We start from the raw sequence: 27,584 nt of genomic DNA, 5'->3' as shown, positions 1-27,584 counted from the left end.
TTTATGACATTATGACACTCATTTATGACATTAAATACACAAACAAGAAAGCTACTGTGTTATGTCAGCCTGAGACATTTTCAGTATTTTGAGCTTACCCTTCATAAAAGTTTGTTTCTAAATGTCCGTGAGTCTTCCCTGAAGTTATGGTAAAAGTGTAACATAAATGAAAATAGGCTAAGTCTAAACTATGAGAGTAGAAGTAAACGTGTATATATAATAAATATACTATACTATATTATACTATAATATAATAATGTAATAATATATAGTCTATCTTTCTACATAATATATAATAAATATATAATACATAATAAATATATAATAATATATATGAGCTATTGCCTCATAAATGGTTTCTACATGATATATAGATGATCTAGGAAATAGTAATTGAAGAGCTAGACGAATAAAAGTTGGCTTTCAAATTCAGGACATAAAAGAAAGGGCATTCATTCTGAATTTCCCACAAGACCTTTCTTCCAGCCATCAAAGCTCATCGTCCAAAAACGGGAGCACAGAGCAGTCTGGCACGCCAAGTTCATCAGCATGTGAGATGGACTGCCTTAATCAAGCCAAACACCCAGGTCAGGTGCTCCTCCTGTTTGCCCTAGCCTCAGTGCTCCCTCATGATCCTGGCCATATTGCCCCTCGACATGAAGGGTAGTTAAGGGGGGCGCACGGGGAGTCCTTGAGGCCTCAGGACTCCGGGAGCAGGTGGCACAGGAAGCTCTGAGTGAGCTCTCCACGGCCTCTCGTGCCGCCGTGCCTTCCCCATAAACAACTCCTATTTAAAAAAAAGACCAAGCATCCACTAGAACAAAACCAAGCAGGCCTATTTAATTAGGGCATTTGCTTGATACCCACTTCTTCATGTTAAACACACGGCCACACAGGCCTAGGAGGTCTGATTAATTTTAATATGCACGGTCGTGACAAGCGCCTCGAGGGTAACTGAGTGAAAAACACACACGCGTGCAAGCACACAAAATCCCCCAGCTAGTCTAGTCTGACCAATTGGTTTCCGAAAAGTGCTGTGTGTGTTCCCAGATTAGAGTGTTACTATTCAGCAAGGGCCTGAACCTCTAACGTCAGGAGAAGAGAGGCCTCGGAAACAGGTGGCTGGCTCTTCACTCTTGAATAAATGATATATCCAAAAGCTGAGGCACATAAGGTACAAGGGGGGCCGGCACATTCCCCTAATGCTTATTTCTAAAACACAGCCTGGGTCAGTGGGTCTTTCTGAAGCGAGCCATGTATGACAACTAAAGCCTGGCACGGACAGTTTTAGTTGAGAGCAAGAAAAACAGGGGTGCCTTCCTGATCTGGGAGGTTTAAAATATAAGGAACATTTGGGTAGAGAGATATTTGTAATGATATATACAGTTCTGTTATGATCGACAAACTCATGCATGAGCTGGAGTGAAACAGAACTCTTCTTATATCAACAGACGGATAGCCACCTCAGAAGAAAGGACGCCGGCTTGATGTTCATAGGACAACAGTGAAGGACATCATCTTAAATATAATTGCATTTTATTAACAAAAGTATAAGTTCTAGTTTAAAATAAAAAATAAAAGCTTCCTTGGGCCAAATGGGTTTCTTGTATGGACAACCCTAGATCTCAGCTCAGGGACCTGCTCTTGGCAGATCCCCCTAAGGCTATCCCCGAGCCTTTACTCCCCAAGAAGTCCTTTCAAAAAAATATAAATTAATTTTCTCTAACACTTAATGAAGTCAACAAGACCAAGATAAACCACCGTGATGGATACCACTTGAGAAGGAGATGACAGTGAACAAGCTTCGCTTTAGTGCTGAAAAATGACAAGGCTTCAAACTCAGCCTCCTGCATGCTAAAGTTAAAGCACTTATTCCTCAAGAAACAGCCTCTACAGCGTGTGAGGGTGTCTTCTTGTCCTGACCTTTAAAAAAATAAACTCTTTTCTTTATCATCATTTTATGAGTGTCGATTTCCATACGGTGGTGCCTTTGGAAAGGGTGCCTGGAGGTTAGGCTCTAGCTTGCCTCACGAGAAGAGAGACGTTTCCCAGTGACAGGCTGCAAAGGGGAACACGTAGCCACAGTGCATTAGGAGCAGCCTCCAACAGCAGCGGAGTGTGAGGAACAAAACTTAAAAGGCGCCCATTGAAAAGTACCCTTGCTTGTCCTTCAGGGGAACGGCACTTACAAAGCCTCCTCAACTTGTCAAAAGGACAGTCAGTCACTAAACAAAGCAGCACAAACCTCTGCCAATTAAAGCATCTTTAGGTTTTTTCCCCCTGATCCCTTCACTTTTTATTTTTCCCACCTCACCAAATGAGGTTTTAAAACAAGAGTGAATTTTCAAAGTGAACTTTAATATTCTTAATTTAATGGAATGCTTTGGGATTTTGCACTCAGGAAAGCCAATCTCCATCCTAATTCCCTGTAAAAAACCCCACTCATGGTAATTAAAAAGTTGGTAAAATTAGGGAGTAAGTTTGAATTTCTATTTCAACTTGTCTGTTCATGTAACATGGCTCAATTTAAGTTCTAAAGGGCTGCTCAACAACGGACACTTAAATGATAAAAACAGGCATCGTGATTTATAATGTAAACTCAAACATCAAACACGCAGCGCCTGTAGGGATGTCCACAAGGCCAAATATCATGCACCAGGGGCCTGCCTTTTCCACAGAAGAATTACATATAAAGCTGCAGCACACCACAAATGTCTTGCTCATATCGTCTATTTTAAGACCCCAAAAACAAGTCTTCAAACAAGAGGGAAAAGCTTTATGTCCATTTAGAGAATCTAATGGTTCTACATGTCAACACATTTGTAATAGAAATTGAGAGGCCATTAACACATGATTTTATCTGGGAGGAAAAGCTCAAGTAAAGTAACATAGAAGGTGCAACCAACTAAATTGAATTATTTTCAGTAGATGTGACAGATGCAAACATCAAAAAGATACATTATTCAATAAAAATACACATCTCTAAGTTTAAGAGAGAATACTTCATAAGCAACAATTTATACATTTTTGTTTCTTAAACATCCAGTTATAAACTTAAAAATTGCCCAGTCCGTTCCTGAAAATGGTTCAAGAGGACTTAAGTGGCAGTTCTTTTTGATATATGCCACTGAGAATTTGTATTGCACTAACTACATGATGTCAAAGTGACATGCACTTTTGTTTTTCCACCTAAAAGAGCACTCTTCCCTATTGCGTCTGCTGGAGAAAGCAAGAGGGAGAGAGAAAATGAGAAGGAAAATCCTAGTATTTTCTTCACCCAATGACAGTTCTACGGTCTACAGATGGCGCCGAGGGTGATGGCTTAGCCCCGCCACAATATGTACTTTTCCAACTTATCCCATTTTTTTTTTTTTTATAGCTCTCACCAGAAGAGGACCCTTTCTGTGAAGTGTCTATGAAAAGCAATGACTTGTAAAGTAACAATGGGTGACTTTGGTAATCAGTTGTGCTTTGGGGGTCTTGTAATATAAAATTGTGAGCAAAGATTTTCTGAAGGAGTTCAAACAAAAAAGTCCCTGTTGTGTACATAAGGATACAGTCTAGTTGGAGGAGAAAAAGAATTTCACAGATAAATGCTGTTTGTCACACACGAGGAGTAGACTTACCATGGCACAATTTTGGAGGCGGGGGCGTCACACTCTAAGAAGATGAACACTGACAGGTACAGATGCTAAACAAAAGCCAAGTATATGTGGGAACTGAAGAAAGGATCTCACACACACACACACACACACACACACACACACACACACACACAAGAATAATAAGAAAAAAAAAATCAAAATGGGGAAGTAAGAACAAATAGAACACACAAGAGAAAGGTAAAGTGTTAGAAAGATTACGAATCCGTTGGCCAAGGGAGTCCTCGACGACCTCAATTACATTTGTCTTCAGCACATACATTATTGTAGAAGTAAGACTATAACAATCCACATCCAGTGTTAACTGCCTCTCCTAGTTTCATGTTGGTCACAGTTTGCTACTTCCCTTATATCAATTTGGAGAAAGTTGCTTTCTGTTTGAAATTCAGGAAGAAACTTGCCTACCCACCTTTTATTTAGGGAAAGGTATGTAAACAAATTTCCAAGCCACTACCTATCCCAGGATTTTTAAGAATGCTGGTTTTGTTGATGTTTCTCTTGTTGACTACATGTCCGAAATCTCCAGAATTTTGCAGGTCTGAATCAGAATTTTTCAGTACATAAAAGCATCCTGGGAAAGCAGCACTGGAAACTATATAACGTTTCCGGCGTGCCTAAAATAACAATGTTTCCACCCAGCCAAGATGTGATCATGACAATCACTGGTACAAGTCCAAGTGGGTTATAATTTATAAGGCGCTTCCACATGCATTACCTCATTTGTTTCCTTCAACAACCCTCTGATGGAAGTAGGGCAGCCAATCAAGAACAGATATTCATTGCATTCATACAATTATTAGAGCAACTTAAAGTCAAGTAAATATAATGTTTTTTACAATGCAAATTATAAGGTTGATGCTTAGTTTTATGTAAAGGGATCCTTATTTAAAATTAAAATCTGCATTTCCCCAAAATGCTGAAAAATAGATAAAATGACATTCCTAAATATTGCTAAATAATTATAAGTGATTGCCTCAGAATTGGTTAGAGGCTAAACTATATAGATATTAAACACCACCATCACATAGTCATCAGTGGTAGGTCAGGATTAAAATCCAAACATTAGCACACAGTGTAATTACTCTTTCACCATGGGTTGATTTGAAGGTCAGATAAGAACTACGGACTATGTCTCAAAAATGCACAAAAACATGTATTGTCACCATTTTGCATACACTTTCTGGGATTTATAAGCCTTCTGTAGGAACTTATGAATCCTGAATTTGGAAACTACACCTGCGGTAACGTGAGAGTTGCTGGAAGACTATAGGGACGAGGCAAGGTGTTGGAAGGAGTCTGCCACTTTTCTTTCCCCACAGCCCTCGTAAGATACATGGTGCATGTGTTGGTGGGGACAGGCATTGTGGAGCGGAAGATCCGACAAGGTACCCCCATCTCGACCCCATCATAAGCAATAGGAACCCACCCCATGCCAGCTCCATACACCTACAAAAGGATAGCGGCCTCCACTAGGTTGAAACAACATTAAAGAACCAGTAATAGCTTTGAATTCTGGAAAAGTGCTCATAGATAAATCCGATTCACCGGAGGAGAATTATTTCTTATGGCCACAAAGTCATAGATAATGCCAACAAATTTCATTAGAGACGTGCACTATGAGAGTCATTTAAAAGAGCAATATGAACGTAACATTTCATTCTGCGGGCGTTTTGGTTTTGTATCCTGTGCCTTACCATAACTAAGTTTGTGACCTAGGACAGCACTTGAACCTCCAAGTCACCGAAAAAAAATTGAAAATAATGACCCCAAAGATTTAATAATGAGAAGGGTGTGGATACGCTAAGATGAAGGTTGGAGAAGGCAGACAAATGGAACAAACGAGCTGGGAGGTGAAGGAAGAACCCGAGTGGAGCATGCAGAGGACCGTGGAAAGGGGCGCAGGCACCCGGAGCCCCGCCAAGCTGACAGGCGCGTGAGAAAGGCGGTAACATGCCAGTTAGTGAGTGACCCTCGTCTGTCATTAACACAATCACCTACTACGTGCCAAGCCCATTCGCAGGAGGCAGAGAGGCACAGATGACTGAACCAAGGACCCTTCACGTCAGTATTCACATACTCGCTACTTGGAAGGCAGGAGGTAAACAAGCAATGGAGGGAATGTGGCAGGAACAGAGGTGGTCCCTGCACGCACAGTCCTCACCACGGTGTTCAGGAGTGGTGCTGAGTCGGGAAAGGCGAACACAAAATCATCAGCAGATAGGACAGGGAGTGGCGTCTAAGGCAGAGGGCATGGCATATGAAAAGGCAGAGCAGGATTAAAAATGCACAGTGTTGAGAGAACTGCACGCAGTTTGACAAGATGTCAGGAGAACATGTACCTTCGAGTGTGGTGGGAAAATAAGGTTAAGGGGAAGGCAAAACGGTCGGGTCAGATTATATATGCTCTTGTGTTCACAGAAGTTTTATAGAGGATAATAGTGTTGGTCTAATTCTAGCTCCTCCATATAACAAGAATATGAACAAGTTACTGACCCTCAGTTTTCCATTTTTTAAGATAGGAAATAGTACCAACTCCAGGGTTTTAGGGGATTAAAAGATGTAGCCCATGGCTGCTCTGTCTGTGGAGCAGCCTGTCTCTCTGTCTCACTATTAATAAACTCACTTTCACTTTTAACTCTAAAAAAAAAAGAGAGGAAGCAGCTCATAAACATTTGGCAGAAGAGTCATATACTCATTAAGGTCTCTCATCTCCTTTCCCCACAGCAGCAATGGCAACACTGAAACAGTTTAAACATCTTTTCAACAAATACTTTGAGTAGTTAGTGTGTGCACTATTCTCACGCTTAAGGAGTTTAATATAAGTGCAGAAACTGACAAATAACTGGAAAGTTATATTGTAGTAAAGAAAGGGTAACAATAGAGGCAAGTAATAGTTCTTAAAAGGATGAAACAGTGAATGCAGTATGAGTGTAAATAACTTTCTAGCGACTAGACTTGGACAGATGAGAAACAGAATTACAGACACAGGGGATGGGATCAAGAAAAGGTGAATTTGCTGTAGTGTTTCTCGGAGGAAGAGATGTAAATATATCTATAAGCTCAAACAGGGATTCCAAAGCATTATCAAAATAACAAAGATGTCAATATAAAAAAATAAAAATAAGAGGCCTATTGTAAACTTTGTGTCTAAAAGGATCCTATTTTAATTGAGATATCCAAAGTTCTCATCAAGGTAAAAATTATTTTCACCTGCACTGTCAAGGAACCTCTAAAGTTTGCATACATATCAAGTTAAATCTGACCCTAAACTTAAATGTGGATTTATTTTTAGAAACCATCCTTAGCTACCTGGAACTTGAGAACACAGGGCACTTGTGGATACCTGTCTATCTTAGTTTTATTAGCTATATTAAGATACCTGGTTGTCTTAGATTTATTTAAAGTTAATGAACAGTGAAATACTCTTTAAGGGGAGGTGATGGCATTATTTCTTAAAGATCAAGAAAAGAATATGATGTAACTGAACAGGAAAAAATAAGGTGCCCGCACCTGTAGGATGTGAACTGGATTCTCATTCTGGCTCTAACACCAACTGGCTGTATAATTTCAGGCGCACCTCTGCATCAGTCTCTCAAAACCCTGATTAGATTTATGTAAAAGTTAAATAAAGTGTTTCATATAAATTACAAGGACATGGGCCAAAACTATGTCTACATTCCATTCCAGTTCTGAATTTTTATTATTCCAGAGCTAATTTACTCCTATTTTTCTAAAACAAGTTTTTAATAAGATATCTTTTAACCATTTTTGTGGGGTTTTTTTGTTGTTTTGTTTTTAAATCCTCACCGGAGGATATTTTTTCCATTGCTTTTCAGAAAGGGCGGAAGGGAGAGAGAGAGAGAGAAAGAAAGAGATCAATGTGAGCGATTGGTTGCCTCCCACATGCACCGTGACTGGGCTGGGGATCGAACCTGCGACCAAGGTACGTGCCCTTGAGCAGAACTGAACCCGAGACCCTTCAGTCTGTGGGCCGATGCTCTAACCACTGAGCTAAACCAGCTAGGGTGTTTTTGTGGGGTTTGGTTCTGTTTTTTTGAACACTTGAAATTCAAACTGTTTAAGTGTTTAAGTTGAGCTGATTTTCCAAGCTTTCTGGAAATGTGATCACCACTGAGGTATAAGGAATTTACTTGAGTAGAATATTATTGAATATTACTTTATTATTCATTATTTCAAAGGAATTTAAGCATGCAGGTGCTAAAGAATAACATTAAACTATTACTGGCAAAATTCCTAATTGGAAGAAATAGTATAACTGGTGATTAAGGTCATGGATTCCAGTTTAAGTTTGACTTCATTTTGAATGATGACCTTGACAGTCATCCTGTGACATATTTAATCATTAGTTTCCTCATCTGAAAATGGAGATAATAAGAATCAGAATATTTAATTCATGCATTTGGCACTTCCTGAACTTGGAATGGCTTTACATAGTAGCCCTGGTTATTAGGTTTCTATAAAAATTAAATAAAGTGTTTCATATAAATTACATAACACTATAGTTAAAACATGATATGCACTGAATAAATGCTACCCTTTCCCCCTAATACATAATTATTTATTCAATGTTTGACCTAGGAATTATGTGTCACATATTATTAAAACTCATGGTCATTCTTAACCTCAAGGCCTGCTGGTTAAAAATCAACTGATACAGCCCGGCCAGCGCGGCCAAGTTGGTTGGGTGTCGCCAGTGCGCCGAGAGGTTGCCGGCTCCATTCCCAGTCGGGCACAGGCCTGGGTTTCAGGCTCAGCCCCCTGCAGGGGGCGTGCAGGAGGCAGCGATTGATGTATGGCTCTCGCTTCCACGTTTTTCACTCTCTCTTCCTTTCCCTTACTCTCTCTCTGAAAATCAATGCAAAAAAATAAACTGATATAGCATAGTTACTACCACATAGAATGTAACCATATTAGAGCAGCCAGATATTTTGAACTTTGAATTTACTATGAACTTTGGCAAGTTCCAAGTCAGTTAAGTGGCACATTGGGCAAATACCCATCTTTAGCACTAGACCCTTTTGAGAAATGCCAGGCAAAAATTCAGATGGAGGAAAAAGACACAAAATAAAAATACGTCAACATATATTCCCCCTACTTGCAACTTTTAAAATATTTTGATTAATTGATTGAAAAAATAAGCTAGCTGGAATCAGAGAGCCATTTTTCTCCTCAGCCCATCTGCAAATCTCATTTTCTTTCTAACCATTTCACCCCAGTGGCCTCCTTTTGTATGACACACCATTCTCTTGTAACTTCTGAATTTCTGTGAGTTTGCTGTTGGCAGGGATCAGGTCGGAAATAATACGGACTTTCTATTGAAATCTGTTTTCCCCGCTCAAAGGCTCAATGAGAGGAAGGAGAGGCATGAATATGGCACCCTCATAATGATGTAGCTGGGCCTTAATGACTTAATGAAATTTTCATCACAACCTGCTGTTCATTTTAATGGCCTTTGAAAAACAATGGAAAATATAGCTTGAGGGAAGAAAAGATTTTTCTGTGGCATATATTAGTGAGCTTAACATTTAGTTCCATTCACCCTATCTCTGCTCCCCTCACCCCATATAAGCTGCTCTCGTCAGAGACCTATAACGTTTCGTAGTTTTTTGAATATACATTTTGCAGGTCTTTTGTTAAATTTATTCCTAAGTTATTGTTTTTTTCTTTTGATGCTCCTGGACCTCACAGAGCTACGGCTCATTTGTCTGTACCAGGCCCAGTGTCCCTGTCCTGATGCCTGAGTGAGGCCAGGTTTCTCTGTCCCCTCACATCCGACCATACATTTTAACAGTCTTTTTAAAGCCTGTACCACTTTCCACTTGCTGCTGAGACTTCTACACATCTTCCCAGATAGATTTCCCCATATTTCTCTCTTTGCAGTTAAAAAAAAAGGGCATTTCCTTCAACATCTTATCCCTTTTCTATGGAACTATTTTCTGCTGTGCTATTAGTATTCTTTTCTTGGTGATTAAGATCATCACTTTACTCAAATATATTAAGTTGCTCCTTTGGTAAATCTCCCCATTGTCACAGTTATCAAATAAACATCCTTGCCACGGCAAATACCTTTATCAATAAAAGTGAGTCTATTTACATATTTGTGTATAATGTTCATAAGAACCTTGTGTACTTATAAAATGTATCTTCGTGGCTCTGAATTTATCTTTACGGAACTCAGGCTTTCAGACGCTTGCCGTGTTCAACTTATATTCCAGTTTCTATAAAGACTGTCTCCGTATTTTCTTAATATCTTTATATTACTCAATAACAAGTAACTCTCGAGCTGAGCTTTTATTATATTTATAGGGGGAAAAGTATAAAAAAAAAGTTATGGGAAATATAATAACAAACACAATCTAATGTACACATGCAAGAGTGATGTTCCTTTGTGTCAGCTCTTCCTTCTGTGGGTGCTCTATGTCTCCTTTTGCCTGTGTAGCTATTTCTAAATATTATCATTTTCTCCTAATTCCCAGTACCTCTGAGTATCTCCTACTAAGCAAATTGGGGGACACCGTCTCCTTCCCTCCCTCCTATAATGAATGATTCATTTGGCTTTGCCGTGTCATAAACTTCCAAATTAAACATCCGCGCATCCACTTTGAAAGAAGCCAACCTGCCCCACCTGGGGAACACCAAGGTCATGTACCAAATCTCCACGTAGGACCTTATCTAAAGGTAACCGCCCCAAACCACCTTGTAATACAATATATTCCACAGCGTTCCTGGTTCTGTCTAGGCCTTAGTCCTGGACCAGAAACACATCTCAAACAAAATTAAAAATTTACAGGTGAGAGAAACATGTCCTAACTAATTCTATGAAGCCAGTATTGTCCTAATATCAAAATCCGATAAATACATTACATGAAAACCTACAGACCTGTAACAGGGAACACACGAAATGAGTTTGCAGCATCTTATAGTGCCAGAAAGTAATTATTTTAAAAAAACACCCACAATCATAGCTATGCCAAAGTGACACAGAAGTCAACAGAAAGTGCTTCCAATGGCTGAAGCTGAACAATTTGAGCAAGAAAATAAAGTAGAATTGTATTATAACTCAAAGTATACAATAAATATCCACAAGTTCATACTTATATAAATAAATAATTGAATAAAATCAGTAAATGGCAGAGAAGAGATAAATCTCTGATGGAGAAGGATTTCAAATAAGTTATGTAGATACTCCACTCTAAAGAGGGGGAGCACAGCTCCCTACTCCTAAAATGTGGGCTGCACAGAGCACCCCCATTCCAGAGGATGGTACAGAAAGGGGCCCAGGAGGCTCCACAGTGCAGAAACCTGACAAACACCATATCAGCCAGTTGCCCAAGGTCATCATCAACATTCATAAGTCACAGAGAAAGTAGGTACTGCTGATGTGATGTACTTTTTAATAGTACTCTACTTCTATGATCTTCCTCCCTAAACCATAACCCCAGTTTAATTAAGAGAAAAATCACCAGGCAAATTCCAGTAGAAGTGCCTTCTACAATATATCTGAACAGTATTCCTCAAAACTTTTAAGGTTATCAAACAAAAACAGTCTGAGAAACTGCGACAGCCAAAACTGAGTCCAAGGAGACATGTGGAACTGCTACGGTTTTGGGTGATTTTTATTTTCTTCCTTTTAATTTTTTTAAACAATTCTTATAGTAAGACAAGTATTTTTAATATCAGAAAAAAATTCCAGGATATTTAAAAAAAATAAAGTTGTCTGGGTCCTCCCCAAAATCCCATTTTTATCTCCATGCAGATGGGAGCCAAAAAGTCTTTGACTGACTAGATTATCTCTAAAATGCCTTCCAACTATAAGATCATGTGAATTATATAAATTTTAACTAAAATCCATGTCCCAACTATGCATCTGGTAGAGACCCAGAAATTTTAATTACCACATGACTCCCAAATATACTGGTTAACATTCACTTTGTGCCAGATATACTTACAATTTACCAGTTTCCTAACAACAGAATAGAAATGAGTCTAATTCAGTGTTACATAGTATAAATGCAGTATATTTTTGGTATAAAGAATGTCTTTTTATGTCCCTGTTTTTTGTTTGTTTTAATTTTCCTTCTGACTCTGAAATAGGAGGCATGTTCTTATGTGCAATGTGGTATCCAAGCTTTGGATGGACATAGGTTTAAATAGGATTTAGTAGACATCTGTAACATAAAGTATCACTGTCAGTTATGCATAAATTATCTAACTTGCATCAATTGTCTTATTAGTTTGTTTGCTTTAATTTTAAGATTAATCCATGACCAGACAGCTACTCTCAGTAACTATAAAGAGATTTAGAAGATGAAATCCTGTAAATTGAACAAATGGGAGTTCGGGATAATGAACAGAGTTAGAGAATCACTACTTTTCAAATATACAGTAGGCCTAGCCATATTAATTGTGGACCATACAAGAAACTGTCTTAATTATCAAGGTAGTATAAGATGCATTGATATGTGAAGGTTATAAAATGTAACAAAGTTGCATGATGGCCTTTTGGGCTCTGTGCTACATTTCTTTTTTTAACAGTGAAACATTTTTATAAGCAGTTCTAATTTAATATTTTATTAGTGCTCATTTAACTAATGTGAAACCACACAACACATTTGATAAATAATAATTGATTATTGGCATCACCTGCATCATATTATAAGCAATTCACCACTGTGTTTTGCAATTCCAGGCTCCTTGACCATAGGGGAGTGAAAGAGAAATGGATGCATATCGATCAGGTTGCTTGATGGACCAAGTACTCAACGTCTGTGCCAAAGCGAGACACGTCTCTAATAGCACCTGGAGAACACAGAGGAAGCCACTCCAGGTACAAAGTGCTCTCTCCTTCCTCCTAGCTGGGGAGCCCCTCCTGGCTAGAACTACTTCCCATTCACCTCGAAACCCAGGCCTCACACATAAGAGGCCCTTAATATGCCACATTCTGTTCTTAAATCTGGATTTTACTCAACCACAACTTACTCATGCATGAATATGAGACACCACTGCAGAAATTAATGATTAAAAAAAATTGGAAGAGCCATATTTAAATGTTTCTGAAAAAATAATAGCACCCATCTTCGTAGCATTAGGTTTCTCTTTTGTCCAGTTGAACTTAGAGAGGTCAAGTCAAAAACCAGAACTAGGGGTTCAAGTGAAACTATTAAAATAAGGAGACGGCGGCAACTCCGCCCCAGCCCTTACCTTCGGGCTCGTTCTTGATGAGCTCTTCCATTTTCCTCTGCTTCAAGGTGTCAACAACGTCAGCCAGGCTGCCTTTGCGCCGCTCGGGAGTGCCCAGGGCTGTGCTCGACAAGGACTCGCCACTCTGTCGCCCACCTTCGTCTGCCTTCTGAGGTGAGGTAGATGAGTTGTGTGGGGCAAATGAAGACATAACTTTATTGCCATCAACTTCCTGAAAGAGAAAACAGAGAATAAAATTGTTTGAAATTCAGCAGATTTTTTTTTTTTAAATGGTTACTTGGCTTGAAACATTAAAAAGTGAAATGTCACTATGCAAGAGCTGCAGGAAGGAAGAAATTTCGAAAGAAAATACATTAACTTTACAGGCTAGGCCAGAGAGGGTCAGAGCCCGATTCATCCGAGGGATGAAATAGGAAGATTCTGTCCCTTAGACGGGGCTTATGGATTAGGTTCGCTTATGTTTCTGCTTTTGTTTGAAAGTCTTGGATTTTCCTAAGAATGGAAAATGGAGCGGTCATCTGGATTCAACTTCCTCACGACATTGTAAAAGTTAAACAAGTGACATTATATATACTTTAATTACTTTCGTGTTAAGTGGCCACCTCTTCCTGATGGATCTCTTAATTAAAGTAGGGTCCACTTTGGGTTCTCTACCTCCGTCCTATTTTTAAAATTAAAAAAATATATATCTTTATTGATTTCAGAGAGAGGAAGGGAGAGGGAAAGAGAGTTGAAGCATCCACGATGAGAGTCATCATTAATCGCTGCCTCCTGCACGCCCCGGGCATGTGCCCCGACCGGGGATCGAACTGAAATCTCCTGGATCCTAGGTCCATGCTCAGCCGCTCAGCCACACCTGCCCGGTTCCCTCATTCTTTTAAAGAAAGCATCAGCAACACAGATTATTTTGACATCAGCTAGGAATACTGCAAGTTAATTTCTGCTGATGCTGAGATATTTCCAGTTGCATTTGTTACCTCAAGTTCTGTTTCTGTCAATACTCTGCGCTATTTTGTACTTTGAGCCTCATTTGCCGTACAAAATAAAGTTTCTTGAACACTGTACATCTTCATAATTGTGCATTTGTATAAAAATAATGTATTCTATAATTATATAATTTAAGCATATTTTGGGTGTTCCTTTTGTCATTATTTCCCCCACAATTTCTAGCATAATTCTAGCAATCTGTATAATATTTGGGGTATATTTTGTATAAAAGGCACTAAATTTATGTTTCAGACAAAGTGAAGAGGAGTGATATGGATTGATAAAGAAAAAATAATTTTCTTACTTAAAGGTTTTCCTTGCTTGCATAATCTTTTACTTACATACATAATCTTTTCACTTCCCACAAAGCAGAGCTCTGCTTAAAAATAATTCTGTATCCTAAGGTCTTTGAGGAAGTTAGTCTTCTTCTAAGAATATTTCCTAATTCCACATTATTAAAAGTTTCCATTCAAGTATATTTGAATGTGTGCATATTTAACATTCAGAATAATAGATTACATCTGTGTTTACATACTTCTCTATGTATTTAAGACATTAATAGAATATGTTGACCCCAGAAAAGTGATAAATCACACTGATTTGATATATAATGTTTTAAGGCTAATGCTAACATTTTTGACTAGCTTAAAAATAGTAAAAAAAACCCAAAAAACCCTTGATAAATCTGTCATTCTAAATAGATGAAAAATGAAATGTTAGCACAAAGATAATCATAATCTGTTCATATGATTTTTTTGTTAATGGATATTAGTGACTACAAGGACATTAGCTCTGGTACAAACATCAGTTTGTTGAGTGGGTCCAAGAAAATGGGGAGAAAGTAAAAGCAAAAAAAAAAAAAAAAAAATGTATGCTAATAGAATCTTTGAAATTATAATTCTAAACCCAAAATTGGTTTCCACTTCTTACAAATAGTACAGAACATGCCTCTGATAATTATTATGTCTTGAATGAATATTCTATAGACACTACTGTCATAGATGGATCTTAGCATATAATGTACTTGGATTTAGAAATCAATATGCATAATGTAATAATTACAAGCCCCTGAAGGCTAAGTGAAGGTACAGCTCTGGAATCATTTATTAAAAGCTACACATAAATACAAGCAAATGCATAAACACACACACACACACACACACAGAGCAATCACAAATTCATTCAGTAAACGAAGGAATGTTTTTATGAATGGCCCATAAAACACACAGCTCAGTTTAATATGCATACCAGGACATAGAAAAAAAGCCTATACTCATTTCTTATGGATTTTTCTTCTCATTTATTTCCAGGGTCAGAGGCAGAAACATTCCAGTTTTAGCTACACTTTGAACATTTCTATTTTATTCTCTGTTTTCACATTATCTGATGACAAACTTTCCAAACAAGAATTTGGCAGCTGAACTTCACTCACCATAATTGAAAATTACACACATCTTTCTATTGCTTCATCCATGGATAAAGAGAATGAAACCCAAACTGTGTGCAATTAAGTCCATTAAAATATCAGAAAATATTTTAAGTTAATGTAAAATGCAATAACTTCCTATTTTGCATGTTTCTAATTCTCTACACCTTGCAAAGTGGGAGGGCATATTTTAAAGAGTATAATATATTTCACAAGAACTCTACACTCAGTTACCCCACAGTATAAAAATAAGTAAATTAAACATTGCAATTTCACGCAGGAATATTTATCTTATCACTATTTCACCTGTCTGATTACATTTTAGCCTCTGGCACTGTTAATCCCTTTAACAGTTTTATGGGTTAGCAGATGTTTCTGCGTGGGGCTGCACTGTTCATTTGCATGGTGAGTGGCTTGTTAAGGAGTGCTGGCAGTCTTCAGTCAAGGGAGTCCTACATTTTTTTCAGCTTCTTCCCTGAGATTGCATTTACCACCCCTGAAATAATGACTGCATGTCTCTCTGGCATGTGAACAACCAGAATGGCAGCAGTGGTACAGGCCAGCAATATATGTTCAATCAAGTTTTATGAACTATAAGGACAAGACTCAATATTTTGCAGACGAGATCTCAGAATGATATGACTTCTAAAGTCTACTGATAAAAAAAACGGATTGTAAACTTATAGAATGAAGTTGATAATCTTTTGTTATTGTTGAACGGGCTTTACTTAATTTTTCTCTCTTTGTCATCTCTGCAACCATGAGAAAGGAAAGGGTCTTCCTAATGTATCTATCCTCATTAAAATACCTTTTTAAAAATGCATATCTTGTTCATTAGTTCTAAAGACAGCATTTTGCTATGAACACTGAGAGAAATATTATTTCAACTTTAATATCCAAATTTTAGTTTAAATAATGCGGTGATTAAAAAGAATGAACTCATTTGGGGGGGAAAAAGAGGTTATATGTGACTCAGCCAGATATATGTATCCCTTTTATTGTCCAAATGGCATTCATCATTGACGTCTGGCCTCAAGAAACTCATTACATGCTTACTTTGGGCCCTATAACTGAAATTAAATTAATACAGGGTAGTAAAAACATTACATTTAATAGCCAGCCTACCAGACTATAATTGCTAAGAATAATATCCAATATTGATTGAATACTTACTTTGTGTCAGGCACTGTTTACAATGACTTGTATGCACCAACTTAGTTAAGTCTCAGATCAAGCCTAATTTTTATTGCATTTCATAGCTGGAGAAACTGAGGCACAGAGACTGAATAAATTCCCGAAACTGTATGACTAATAAATTGTAGAGTAGATAAATTTAATCAAATTTAACCTGTTTGACCTCAGAGTCCTGGTTCTCACCCTCCTCAACCACAGCACTAATACCACCTCTCTCTTGGAACAAAAGCAAAACCCCAAACTAAGTCTTTATCTATGAATGCTGTCAGTGAACAAGGTATACTGTTTTCTTAATAATTAGTATAAAAATGAGAGGTTTTTCACTCCTACGTGTTCAATTCTTAAAGAAAAGAAAGAATACAAATGTATAAAGGTTTTCATCACAAGAAAGAAATTATAACTGTGCAGTAATGGTTGTTAACTGGACTTATTATGGTGATCATTTCACAGTATAGGCAAATAGCGATTCATTATGTTGTGTATGTTGAACTAATATAATGTTATATATTATATTACAATGAAAAAGCTATATTTTTTGGTTATTCCTTAAACTCTTTAAAATTGGAAATATATTATTAAAAGTTGTTTATTTTTAAACTAAATTGTGTTTCTTGTAACCTCTGTTAAAATTAATTTAGTAATAGAAAAAAAACCATAATTATTGTGTAAAAACTCAATTATTTTTAAAGGGTTTTTTTTGGCTAAATGATTTTTCATAAGAGTTCTGCATGATACCCTAAATCACTAATGCTTACTCCTTTTGGATTATGGATCCCTTGATAACAGCTATAGATGTTCTCCCACATTCGTGTGCACATGCATACAGACACACTCATGTAGCTGCACACACAATTTCAAAGTTTGAGAGAATTAAATTTCTACTCTTGAAGTTCCAACTATGAACTTCCTCCATGAAATTCCCTAGAAATTCTTAAAAAACATGCATTACAGGTTAAGAAGCTCTGACCTAAATGTATATATTCACAGAAAAGTACTATAAACCCACCAGTGTATACAAATTAGGCAATTTTTAAATAATCAATTATTTGCAAAAAGAGCTTCAAACTATCAACCTTATTGCTATTTTATTAACTAAGATAAACTTAAAGGTGTATATTTCAATAACATTTCTACTGTTCCCAAGGTAAGCATTTAGAAAGAGATCAATATTTTAATTAAAGAATAATAAACATAGTGAAGGAAAGAATTACTTTATTAATGGAAATTGTCTTCTTAGTCGGCCATTGCCTTGTGATAATACATATATACATTTGAAACAGAAGGCAGAACAAATTGCTAACTTTCATAAATGAATGTTATCATTTTAACAAATCATACCAGTTCAGTTTTCAAATATAAATTTTCCTCAAAACAAGATGTAAACATATGAAGGATATACTGAGGCAAAAACCAACACTTAAAATGCTCAGTAAAGAACACTAAGAGCCTTTCTGTGGTTAATATGGTCAAATTCAATATTCTAGGAACAAGATATGGTCAGTTCCCAAGACCTATAAAACAAGGGTGTCTGTTGCACTTGTGATTATGGTTGGTGGTAAAGCCATGCCACTTAAAATATTTCCTAAAAATTTGCCTAAAAAAGAGCTGCCTAATGTGTACTTAGGGTTAAGTGGTTCAGAAAAGGAAAACTGACAGAGGCTGTTTTATCTGGGCAATTTCTATAGTCAACTAGAGAGAGAGAGAGCTTATCACAAGCCACTGATGAACCTCTGGAAACTAATTGAGAGTCCAGATATTAGATGAGTGCTTTACATATCTGTCTAGGGATGGCACTAGCAAGCTATGGACATGCATGTTTTTTTAAGTTCCCTGGGTTTTGTGACCATCAGATGCTAGGCTAGTATGTACTTGGCCTACTCTACATTGCATGCAAGCTGGACAAAAGAAACCAAAGTCAGTGTTTAAAGAACCCTTATATTTTATATTCTTCAACAGCATTTTATGGGATTCCTGAAGTTCACTGAAAATTAGTACTCTAAATCATTAAAATCACTCCATTATCACAATATAAAAAATGGATAGAAATTCTAAAATACTCAAATATGTACCTGTTTCTTTTTTGTTCTATGATCTACGGAAATTTCTAATTCTATATCCTGCTGAATTCTAACTTTTAAAGACTACTGTAGGAACCTTAGTGGTTATCTGTCTCTGTAATGCAGACATGACCTCCTTCTGGGGCAGATGTAATATCCTAAATAGTGACAGGCCTCACCAGATTAAGTAAAGTATTATTATTTTATAAAAATAGCTATATTATATTTTAAATACAGGACTTAGTCCAGTCTTTTAAAGATTTTTAATGTATTTTGAACAGTGAAAATAGAAAAAGAGAAAACATGTTTCTTCAAAGTCTAAAATTATGGAATCTTTTAAAGATTCCTTTGCTATTCAATAGGATGAAAATTCAGCAAAAGTCTAACTTGGTTGGCACTTTTTTGCCAAGCACTGAGATGAATAGGTTACCTCAGGCTCATATTTAATTAACGATCAGAAAACTAAATGAACATTCAAAAGTGCGTTCATTCTTAAAATGCATTCATATTGTATGAAACAATAAAGGACAGGTGATTTGTACAAATATGATTTTCAAATGTCTGCCAACTGATATCATTGCCATTACCTGCAAATACTTTATATAGTTTTCTCAGAACTCACCCCAGACGTGCTGAATCAGAAAGTCAGGGGGGAGCAGCAATGTGATATAACAAGCCTTCCAAGGGCGACTGATACACTGATGAAGTTTTTGAACTACGTGTAGGAAAAATTGAAAGAGTTAGAGAAGAAAAGAGGGAGATGACTAAAAGCTGCACTGGTGAAGAAAGGTATCATGAAATGAGGGGAGTTAATGGATTTGAGAGAACTGAAAGGTAATATATTGCAGGGAGGAGAAGTGCAGGGTAGGAAAGAGGGAGAGGAGTTACCAAACCTGCAGGGAAAATGACCAACACACGTGGGCGGAAAAGGACATTGACTTAATCTTTTTAACATCCACGTTGACACAGGTTGAAATAAGTTTATGTTTACTGATTTTCTCAGTAACTCTATAGATTAGAGAATTTGAGATTTATGTCAAAATTGCATTGTGGAAAAAGATTAATTTTAGGTATGTTTTAAAAATTTGGTTTAATTTTATTAATAGCTTAATCTCATTTATAATGTTAATATAACAATAACAGTATGTTTCCATTGCTTTTGAAAAATCAGTATCGTATTGCCATCTAACTTAATTGCAGTGACTGAAACAGAAATTTAAGGGCACATTCTCTCACTCAATCAGGGATTGAGCAAATAGGAAAAACAGTTTTGGAAAGTATCTTCATTTGTATGTGGATGCTACATGGGCAGAGGTGTCTAACGGTTGTTTTTACAGAATCACATTTACTAAGAATCTCAGAAATGCTACATTCAAGAATAAAATGTATGTTTTCATGTGCTCTCAAAACCATTTAATAAGCAAAAGTGGTATTTAGGGAATTCTAACACATTAACCAATAGAACCTGTAAAAACAGAACATGTTGTGCTGGGACAGTCCCAGTATCTTCCTGCCGATGATGTGTGCACTGTCTTACCTGTGTTTAAACATCTAGAATACACTTTAAGGCATTTGATAATCTCTTCCTAGAGGGCTCAAAGCTCAACCACTAGCACTGTGGATTACATAATAATAAATTAAGAAATAAAGAAAAACCATTTATTATAACTAACCAGTTATCTATCATCTATCATTTTCCTAACAAGCCTCTAGAATATTCTTCCTGTAATTGTCAATAAACTTCACTAAATAATTACTCACTCTGAGTCTGAAGGAAGACAAGAAAAACTTGAGGAATTTCTCAAACTCTGATCTGTTTGGGTAATGACTTGTTTTTACCCCACAGAGCAATGAGCCCAGTTTCTTATACAGAGTAGACAATCAGTAAAGGTAATAAGCTAACTGCTAACATCACCTAAAATTGAGAACTGACTAAACATTCAGTGATAAGTGAAATAAATTGTGATTCCCATGCAATAAACACAATGTTCAGCAAAGCAGTATAAAGCAGTGGTTAAATAAGCTGGAGCCAGGAGTGAGCATGCTTGAGTTCACATCCAGGCTCTGTCCTTTATTAACTGTACAACCTCGGACAAGTTATCCACACTCTCCAAATTCAGTTTCCTCATGTATAAAATGGAATAATAAATGATAAGTGATTCACGTATGCCACCTTATAGTGTCATTGATCTTCACAATTTAACAGTAATGAAAGTAATTATTAAAAATGTGAAAAAATATGTCATTCACTCAGTTTTCTCTTTTGTTCATGTAATAAAAATGCCCTAAATGCTGACTTGTGAGGCTGCATAATGCAGAGAGCCTCACGCCAAATAGCTCTGGTTCAAATCCTGGTTCCACATTCACCAGCTGTGTGACCCTGGGCAAGTTATTCAATCTTTCTGTGTCTCGGTTTCTTCATCTATAAAGTGGGCATAATACTCTTATCTACCTCATTGGGATTGTTAGTGGATTGAGTTACAAAATAATGAATTATATGAGTTAGGGGATTACATTAGTTAATATTCGTTTTATACATAGTAAAACTCATAAAATGGTAACTGGGAACTGAAAAAAGCTATATAAATATTTATTAAAGTAAGTATGCTCCAGGCATCATATTAGGATAGAATGACAAGTGAAACACAGAATATATAAAAATGAATAAAGAAAGGCCAGGCCCTTTACCCGGACAGGGAGAGGAGACAAACCCCTCCCCACAAAAAAGGGGAAAATGCATATAAAATGCATATACAATTTGTTTCATAGTTCTTTCTGCTGAAATCAAATTGCATCCATGGAATCAATTTTTTAAAGAAAATTTTAAATACTTTAAGGTGACCTATTTTTAAAGATAACCTAATACAAACTTTCTTAAGAAAAAAAAAAATGTAGTCTACAAAATGTCACGCGACATTAATGTGCTTTTATCTCTGTTGCAGACCCGCTTTTTAAATTTCACAGTTTCATGGTTCTCTACAAAGTGATAACTCAGGGAAATGATCAAAGAAAGAATGTTCAATTACTCCTCATTATGAAATAAAACTTTTTAAAGTCAAAGTCTGAAAAAAAATAGAGTAATAAATTATTTTCCATAAATACATGACACCAATTACTTATTACGCCATAGTTCTGCTTTCATGTTTCTCCTTTTTCTTGGGAGATAGACAGATCAAGATTTTTGGTTATTCCTGGGAAAATTAGCACCACTAGGTTCTCTTGCAAACAAATCCTTAGGTTCCTTTAGGCTATAAATACAAAACAACAGCAAAGCTGGCATGAGGAAGGGCGGATGAAGTACTATCTTTGCCAGCTTCCCTCCTCTCTGCTCCATCAGTGCCTTGAGTGGCATTTTGTCTCCTCACTAGATCATGCTGATGACTTCATAGCCCAATGTCAGTCAACTCTGTTATGTCATTATAGGAATCCAATTTTTGATGAAAAACAACGATAGAGGCTTATTTTTCTATACTAATTAAAACTTTCAATAGAGCGCTATGCTTATAGCAAAAGTAGCACTTTTTCTTTGAAAGTGATTCACATTAAGCAATGATGTGAGATATAAGAAACACAGCTTCGGTTCTCATTCCAAAAGTAATGATAAGACATAAGCAGTGCACCCACTCAAACAATTTCCCAACTAGCCAAACTATTCATTCATGGTATAAATCATAATTTTCTGAGCCTACTTTAGCAGGAATATAAGGACCATTTTGTAGCACACATAATAACACATATTGGCATTCTTATAGGTAAAACATTGTGTTCTCTGCAAATATTATTTTCACATGGTTTATATGAGTAATGTTATATATAAATTTTATTTTAGTCTTATAGTTTTGAAGACTTTTAAAAATATTACTAAACTATTAGGAATTTCCCTGACCAAATACACAAAATCTGTTTAAAGTCACTAATGTTTCAATAAAAATAAAGCTACTGCTCTTGGAGTTCTGAAAGGCACTGCTCTAAAAGTTTTATAGATATAATCTTTTATAATTCTAAGAGAAATTCCATAAAGACTATAATTCCTATATAACAGATGAGGGAATTAAGCTCCTAAGAGTAATTTACCCAAAGTAATAGTAGGAAATGGTAAATTAGGGAACTGAACCCAAGATCATCCAACCTTAACATCCATGCTGGCCATCATTAAGTTATAATGCCTTATTCAACTAATTCAGGTGCTGTAAGAGATGTCAAAGGTATAAAAACATAAAGCTGGTTCTCTCTCCTCAAAGAGTTTAAAATTAAATTTGAGAGGCATATCAATATACAAGAAAAATTTAGTAATGATAACAACTATAACAAATACTAAATTATATAGCAGCAAATTGTACATGCAGAGAAGAAGCTTAAAGATGAAAGAACAATAGGACTCAAAGGAAGGTGAAAACTTTTCATCAGGGCACTTAGCACACTGTTTTGGGATTTCTTATTTAATATTCTTCCTATACCATGAAGACAGGAAACATGTCTGATTATTCACCATGTACCCTAAATCCTATTATTAGCACATAATAAATACATATTGAGTCAATTACTCAATTTATTAAATATTTATATATAGATACTCTTTTGATCTAAGCCTAAAAAAATAGGTAGGGAGGTAAAGATACAGAGCAGTCCTCCCTAGAGGAATCATCCAGAAAACTGTACAGTGTACACACACACACACACACACACACACACACACAAAGAGAAGATAGTGGCTTGAGCCAAATAAATGGAGAATAATAAATAAGAGCGGCAACCATAGGAGGCTCATTTCATGAAAGGTCATGAAAGTCAAATAGAATTGTTTACATTTGACCTGAAAGGCCATGGAGAACTATTCTAGTTTCTATACTGCGGGATTCTCGTAAAGTGTGTCATTAAGAAGATCAGTCTATCCGTGAGCAGAATGAATTGGGTAGAAGGGTAAGTGACCATCTCCACTGAGTAGGAAACCGTTATGATGATACAAAGCTTCCCACTAGATTGTAGCTGTTAGAGGTGAAAAGAACCATCAAATCCTAAAGACAGCTTGAAGCCAGTAATGATGGGATTAGATCACTTGAAAATAGGGAAGAAGAAGGCAAAGATAAATATATTTCTTGCTTGGGACATTGAAATAATGATTATGGTATTGACAAAACCAGAGTGGTTAGTAAACAGAGATGATTATTAAAATAGAATCAGTATGCCTTAAAAAGTTAATAAGTCCACATAACTAAATTAGTCTATAATGTGTGTTAGCCCTAACTTCTGACCCCAGCCATGTAAAGAATAGATGCTTTATAATCTTCCTCTGTATTCAAACGATGAACGCATTATATTGTTTGAAATCGTTATATTTGTATGTGAAACAGCCAAATGTAGATGTGCCTCAAAATACAAGATGCTGGTAAAGAAATAAAGGCTGTAAAATGATGGTTTATGAACCATTAATTTCTAGAGAATAGTTAAATCCATTTTAGCTCAAGAGCTATCAGAAAGTGTCCACCCAGGGAGACAAGCTAATGGCCAAGTCCTCTTCATTTCTGTCTAAAAGTGGAAGCTATAAGTGGGTATCATCATCTCCTTCAGTGACTTGGGTTCCCCATGTAAATTTTTGAAAGTTTATCATTATTTATAATTAAATTTTGAAAGACGAAAGATGTTTTGAAAAGAAAAATGCATACACGGGAAATAATAATGGACAGCTATAGAATCTGCAAAGCAGAGAGAGAAACTGAGAAATGAGAAAACTCTAGAATAAAAATGTTAGAATAAAAGACTTTTGTTATTCTAGGGAGTAAGACTAGTGAATGATAAAAAAGACAGCACTGTGCAAATAAAGAAGAAAATTAGGAATGGACACATCTTTCCCTTATGTACAGTGATTTAGCTCTTAGAATGCTATATGTTTAACCTCTAAAATTCTTGCCATATAGATGTTAGAATGAGGGAAAAACAAAAATAAAATTTACAACACCAAAAATGTTCTTCAGAAACCCACTGCCTTGAGTGCTTTATTGAGTTGTGAGCACAGGTGTAAATAAGAAGAGATGGTTTTTGCTCCTTTAAAAAAATCATTACATCAAGGGAACTCAGGGTGTACGTACAAAGAATAAAATTGTATTTGTCATGCTAAATTCTACGGAGTATAGAAAGTAAATAAATAATTTTGGATTTTGGACAGATGTATTACCTTCTATAATTCTACTTGAATTCCTGACTTCTGAATATCCCTGGCTATTTTTGATATCTCAAAGTAATGCCCAATAAACCACAGAAATGCCAATCCAGAATAAAGGCATATGTTCTTTATATTCCCCACACCACGAGAACACGAGCTTTATTTGTGTTATACAGCGGCACTGTTTGACTAATGGAGTTCAGTTTAAATAGTCATTCTCTTTAAGCCTGTAATTTATTAAGACTGAGTCTCAGGATGGGAACCAACCAGGTATTGCTATGCTTACCAGCTCTGCAATGACACACATGCAGAGACTCCTTTCAAAAGTCCTTTGCTATATCCATTTATTATACTTAGCAATATCACACAGGGAAAAATAATTAAAAAGCTCCTATTGAGCACCTAGAGACTTTGAACGTAGACAGGGGGTAAATACAAAGACAGAATATTTGGTTACAAGAGTCACACTTCATCTCTTTAATTCATTTTTCTTTTACAGTACATTTTTGGTGTTCCTATTATTTTTCTTCAACTCCCTTGGTTCTAACAGAAGTGTACACACATGTATACATTTCATTAAGAGGAAATAAAACGGTTGTCTTTAGTTAAGATGTTTCCATTCACAGAGACTATACACATTTAAAAAATAAATTGCCTGAATAAATTCAATTATCTAGAGAAGCAAAGAAAATCACATGCAAATGACATTATGTGCAGAGGCCATTCCGACAGCTTCATGTTTATTTTTATTGTTTCAGTCAGTGGAAGGGAGAAGCTGTCAAAAAGGCAGCATCTCTTCTTTTTTTAAAGGCCCAATGTCTCTGGTACTGAAAATTGCATGAGCAATAATATGAAGAGAAGAAATCTGTCTACTACTGAAAACAGAAGGAGGCCTAGACTCCCTCCAACTTAATGCCAGAGCACAAGTGGGCACCCATACACCTTGGGCGTATTTTGCCTACAAAAAGGCAAAGGATAACATTTAACTTGCAAGTAGTCCAGTATCAATCCAACCACTGAAGACTGGCTTAAGAACCAGCGTATTTAAAAAAAAAAAAAAAAAAACCCTAAATAAATCCACAGGTTAAATGAGCCTATAACATTACCGTTAGTCCTGTCTTCTGAGACCAGGATTGTAAAGAGTAGGCACTGGGTATGATTTTATCAGAAGAGACTCTTTAGCCTTTTACATTCTAATGAGCAGTAATTAAATGTAATATAACAAAAGTACATGGAGAAGATTTAAGTTGACTTTGAAATAGGTTCCTGCTGAAAATCTCTGGCTTTTTATACAGAATTTACATGCTACCTGAGTTCTCTTGAAGCGTGAATGTACCGAGTAAATGTGGCATATGTTTGTATTTTCTTGCCAATTCCAAATTCATTCATTCAGATCACTCGTTTTAGGCCAAATTCTTACCCAGTCCCACAGAGCCACTGGTTTTCCTGGAAGTCAATAGCAGGTCTGTGCATGGAAACAGGGGCGTCAATAGCAGGTCTGTGCACGGAAGACCCATGCAAGCGGCGGGACGATGACAGTCTGACCACAGGGTTTCTCGAGTGTGCTGAAGTCTAGTCTAAAATCACCTACATGACGCAGCTTTCAGCACTTTCGCGTCAGTGGCCATTCCAAAACTGGACAACTGGAGTAACTGGGGATTTTTACATGGCCATCCATCTTACATACCACTCTTTTTGCAATATGCATGAGGATAATTCTTGGGTTGAATATATTTGTATTACAATGTTCTTTATTTATCTTAATTAACCTCAGACTTTATTCAGAACTGAAGGCATTGCCCGGCTGGGCTTGGCTCAGCTGTTGAGCATCGACCTGGGATCCAGGCGATCGGGGTTCGATTCCCGGTCAGGGCACATGCCCGGGTTGCCGGCTTGATCAATGACTCTCTCATCATTGATGTTTCTATCTCTCTCTCCCTCTCCTTTTCTCTCTCTGAAATCAATAAAGATATATTAAAAAAAAAAAAAAAAAAGAACTGAAGGCATATTCTTACCCAAACAATAAAAGCACCATTTATTAAATTTACCAATGTTTCAGTCACTATATTGGAGTTTCTAGTAGCCTATTACTTTGATCCCTCCTAAGAGACCTATGAAGTAGGTATTATTACCGATTTAACAAATACAGAAACTGAGTTTAAGCTATGTGCTTCAACTTAAATAACAAATAATTTGAACCCTTGTCTCTCTGATTGCTTCAATTATAATTTTAATCATTACTTAATACAGCTTCTCATCGGACTGAACACTCCTATTTGTTCTAATTCTACTAACCGTAATCTAATTTTCTAGTCAAAGTTTGTTTAACTCCATATATGTCATCTCTCAATTCTATATAATGTTTCCAATATGCCAGTTTGTTTTAATAATGTACATTAATACATATTCAAATTTCTATACTATTTTTAATTGGCTACATGTTATATTTCAAACTCCTGACTTATATTCCTGAATGAAAGTTAAGCAGTTTTGTCCAACTCCTAATAACATTTTGAAACCTGCCCCCACAACACACCCCAATGAGGAATGAATACAAACATTTTTAACCACCTATTTTTTGAAAAACATCATGCTGAGTCCCAGAGGAAATACAAATAATCTTCTAATAGGGAAATCCAACATCTTTCATAACTTCTTCAAAACGTTTGCCACTACCAAACAGTCCTTTCCTTAGCTTTCTGACTGCCCACTGTGCGCCACTCATTCTTATCCCAGGCATTGCCTGTTTTGACCTTAAATCCTCTAAAATACATTCAACAGCCGTAATAATTGTCTACTTCTCTCCGTCTTAGGGCTGTGATCTTGACATTGTGTATTAAAGATCACTCAGTGGCCTCTACCCAGCTTTCAGGAAA

At 36.5% G+C, this 27,584-nt stretch overlaps 1 protein-coding gene across 7 annotated transcripts in view; it reads right to left on the bottom strand.

The window, feature by feature from the left end:
• The window catches only part of SOX5 (SRY-box transcription factor 5), an 898,547-nt gene that overhangs the window by 269,308 nt on the left and 601,655 nt on the right, over positions 1-27,584 (bottom strand). For all 7 annotated transcript variants that reach the window (XM_016197392.2, XM_087814757.1, XM_016197390.2 and 4 more), the window contains one exon: positions 12,885-13,095. In XM_016197392.2, the coding sequence (XP_016052878.1) occupies positions 12,885-13,095 (211 nt within the window). The remainder of the gene's footprint in view (positions 1-12,884; positions 13,096-27,584) is intronic.

This window comes from Miniopterus natalensis, chromosome 2, assembly GCF_054644295.1.
Source record: "Miniopterus natalensis isolate mMinNat1 chromosome 2, mMinNat1.hap1, whole genome shotgun sequence".
Classification (NCBI taxonomy): Eukaryota; Metazoa; Chordata; class Mammalia; order Chiroptera; family Miniopteridae; genus Miniopterus; species Miniopterus natalensis.
This window is presented reverse-complemented; position numbering and strand designations above follow the sequence as displayed.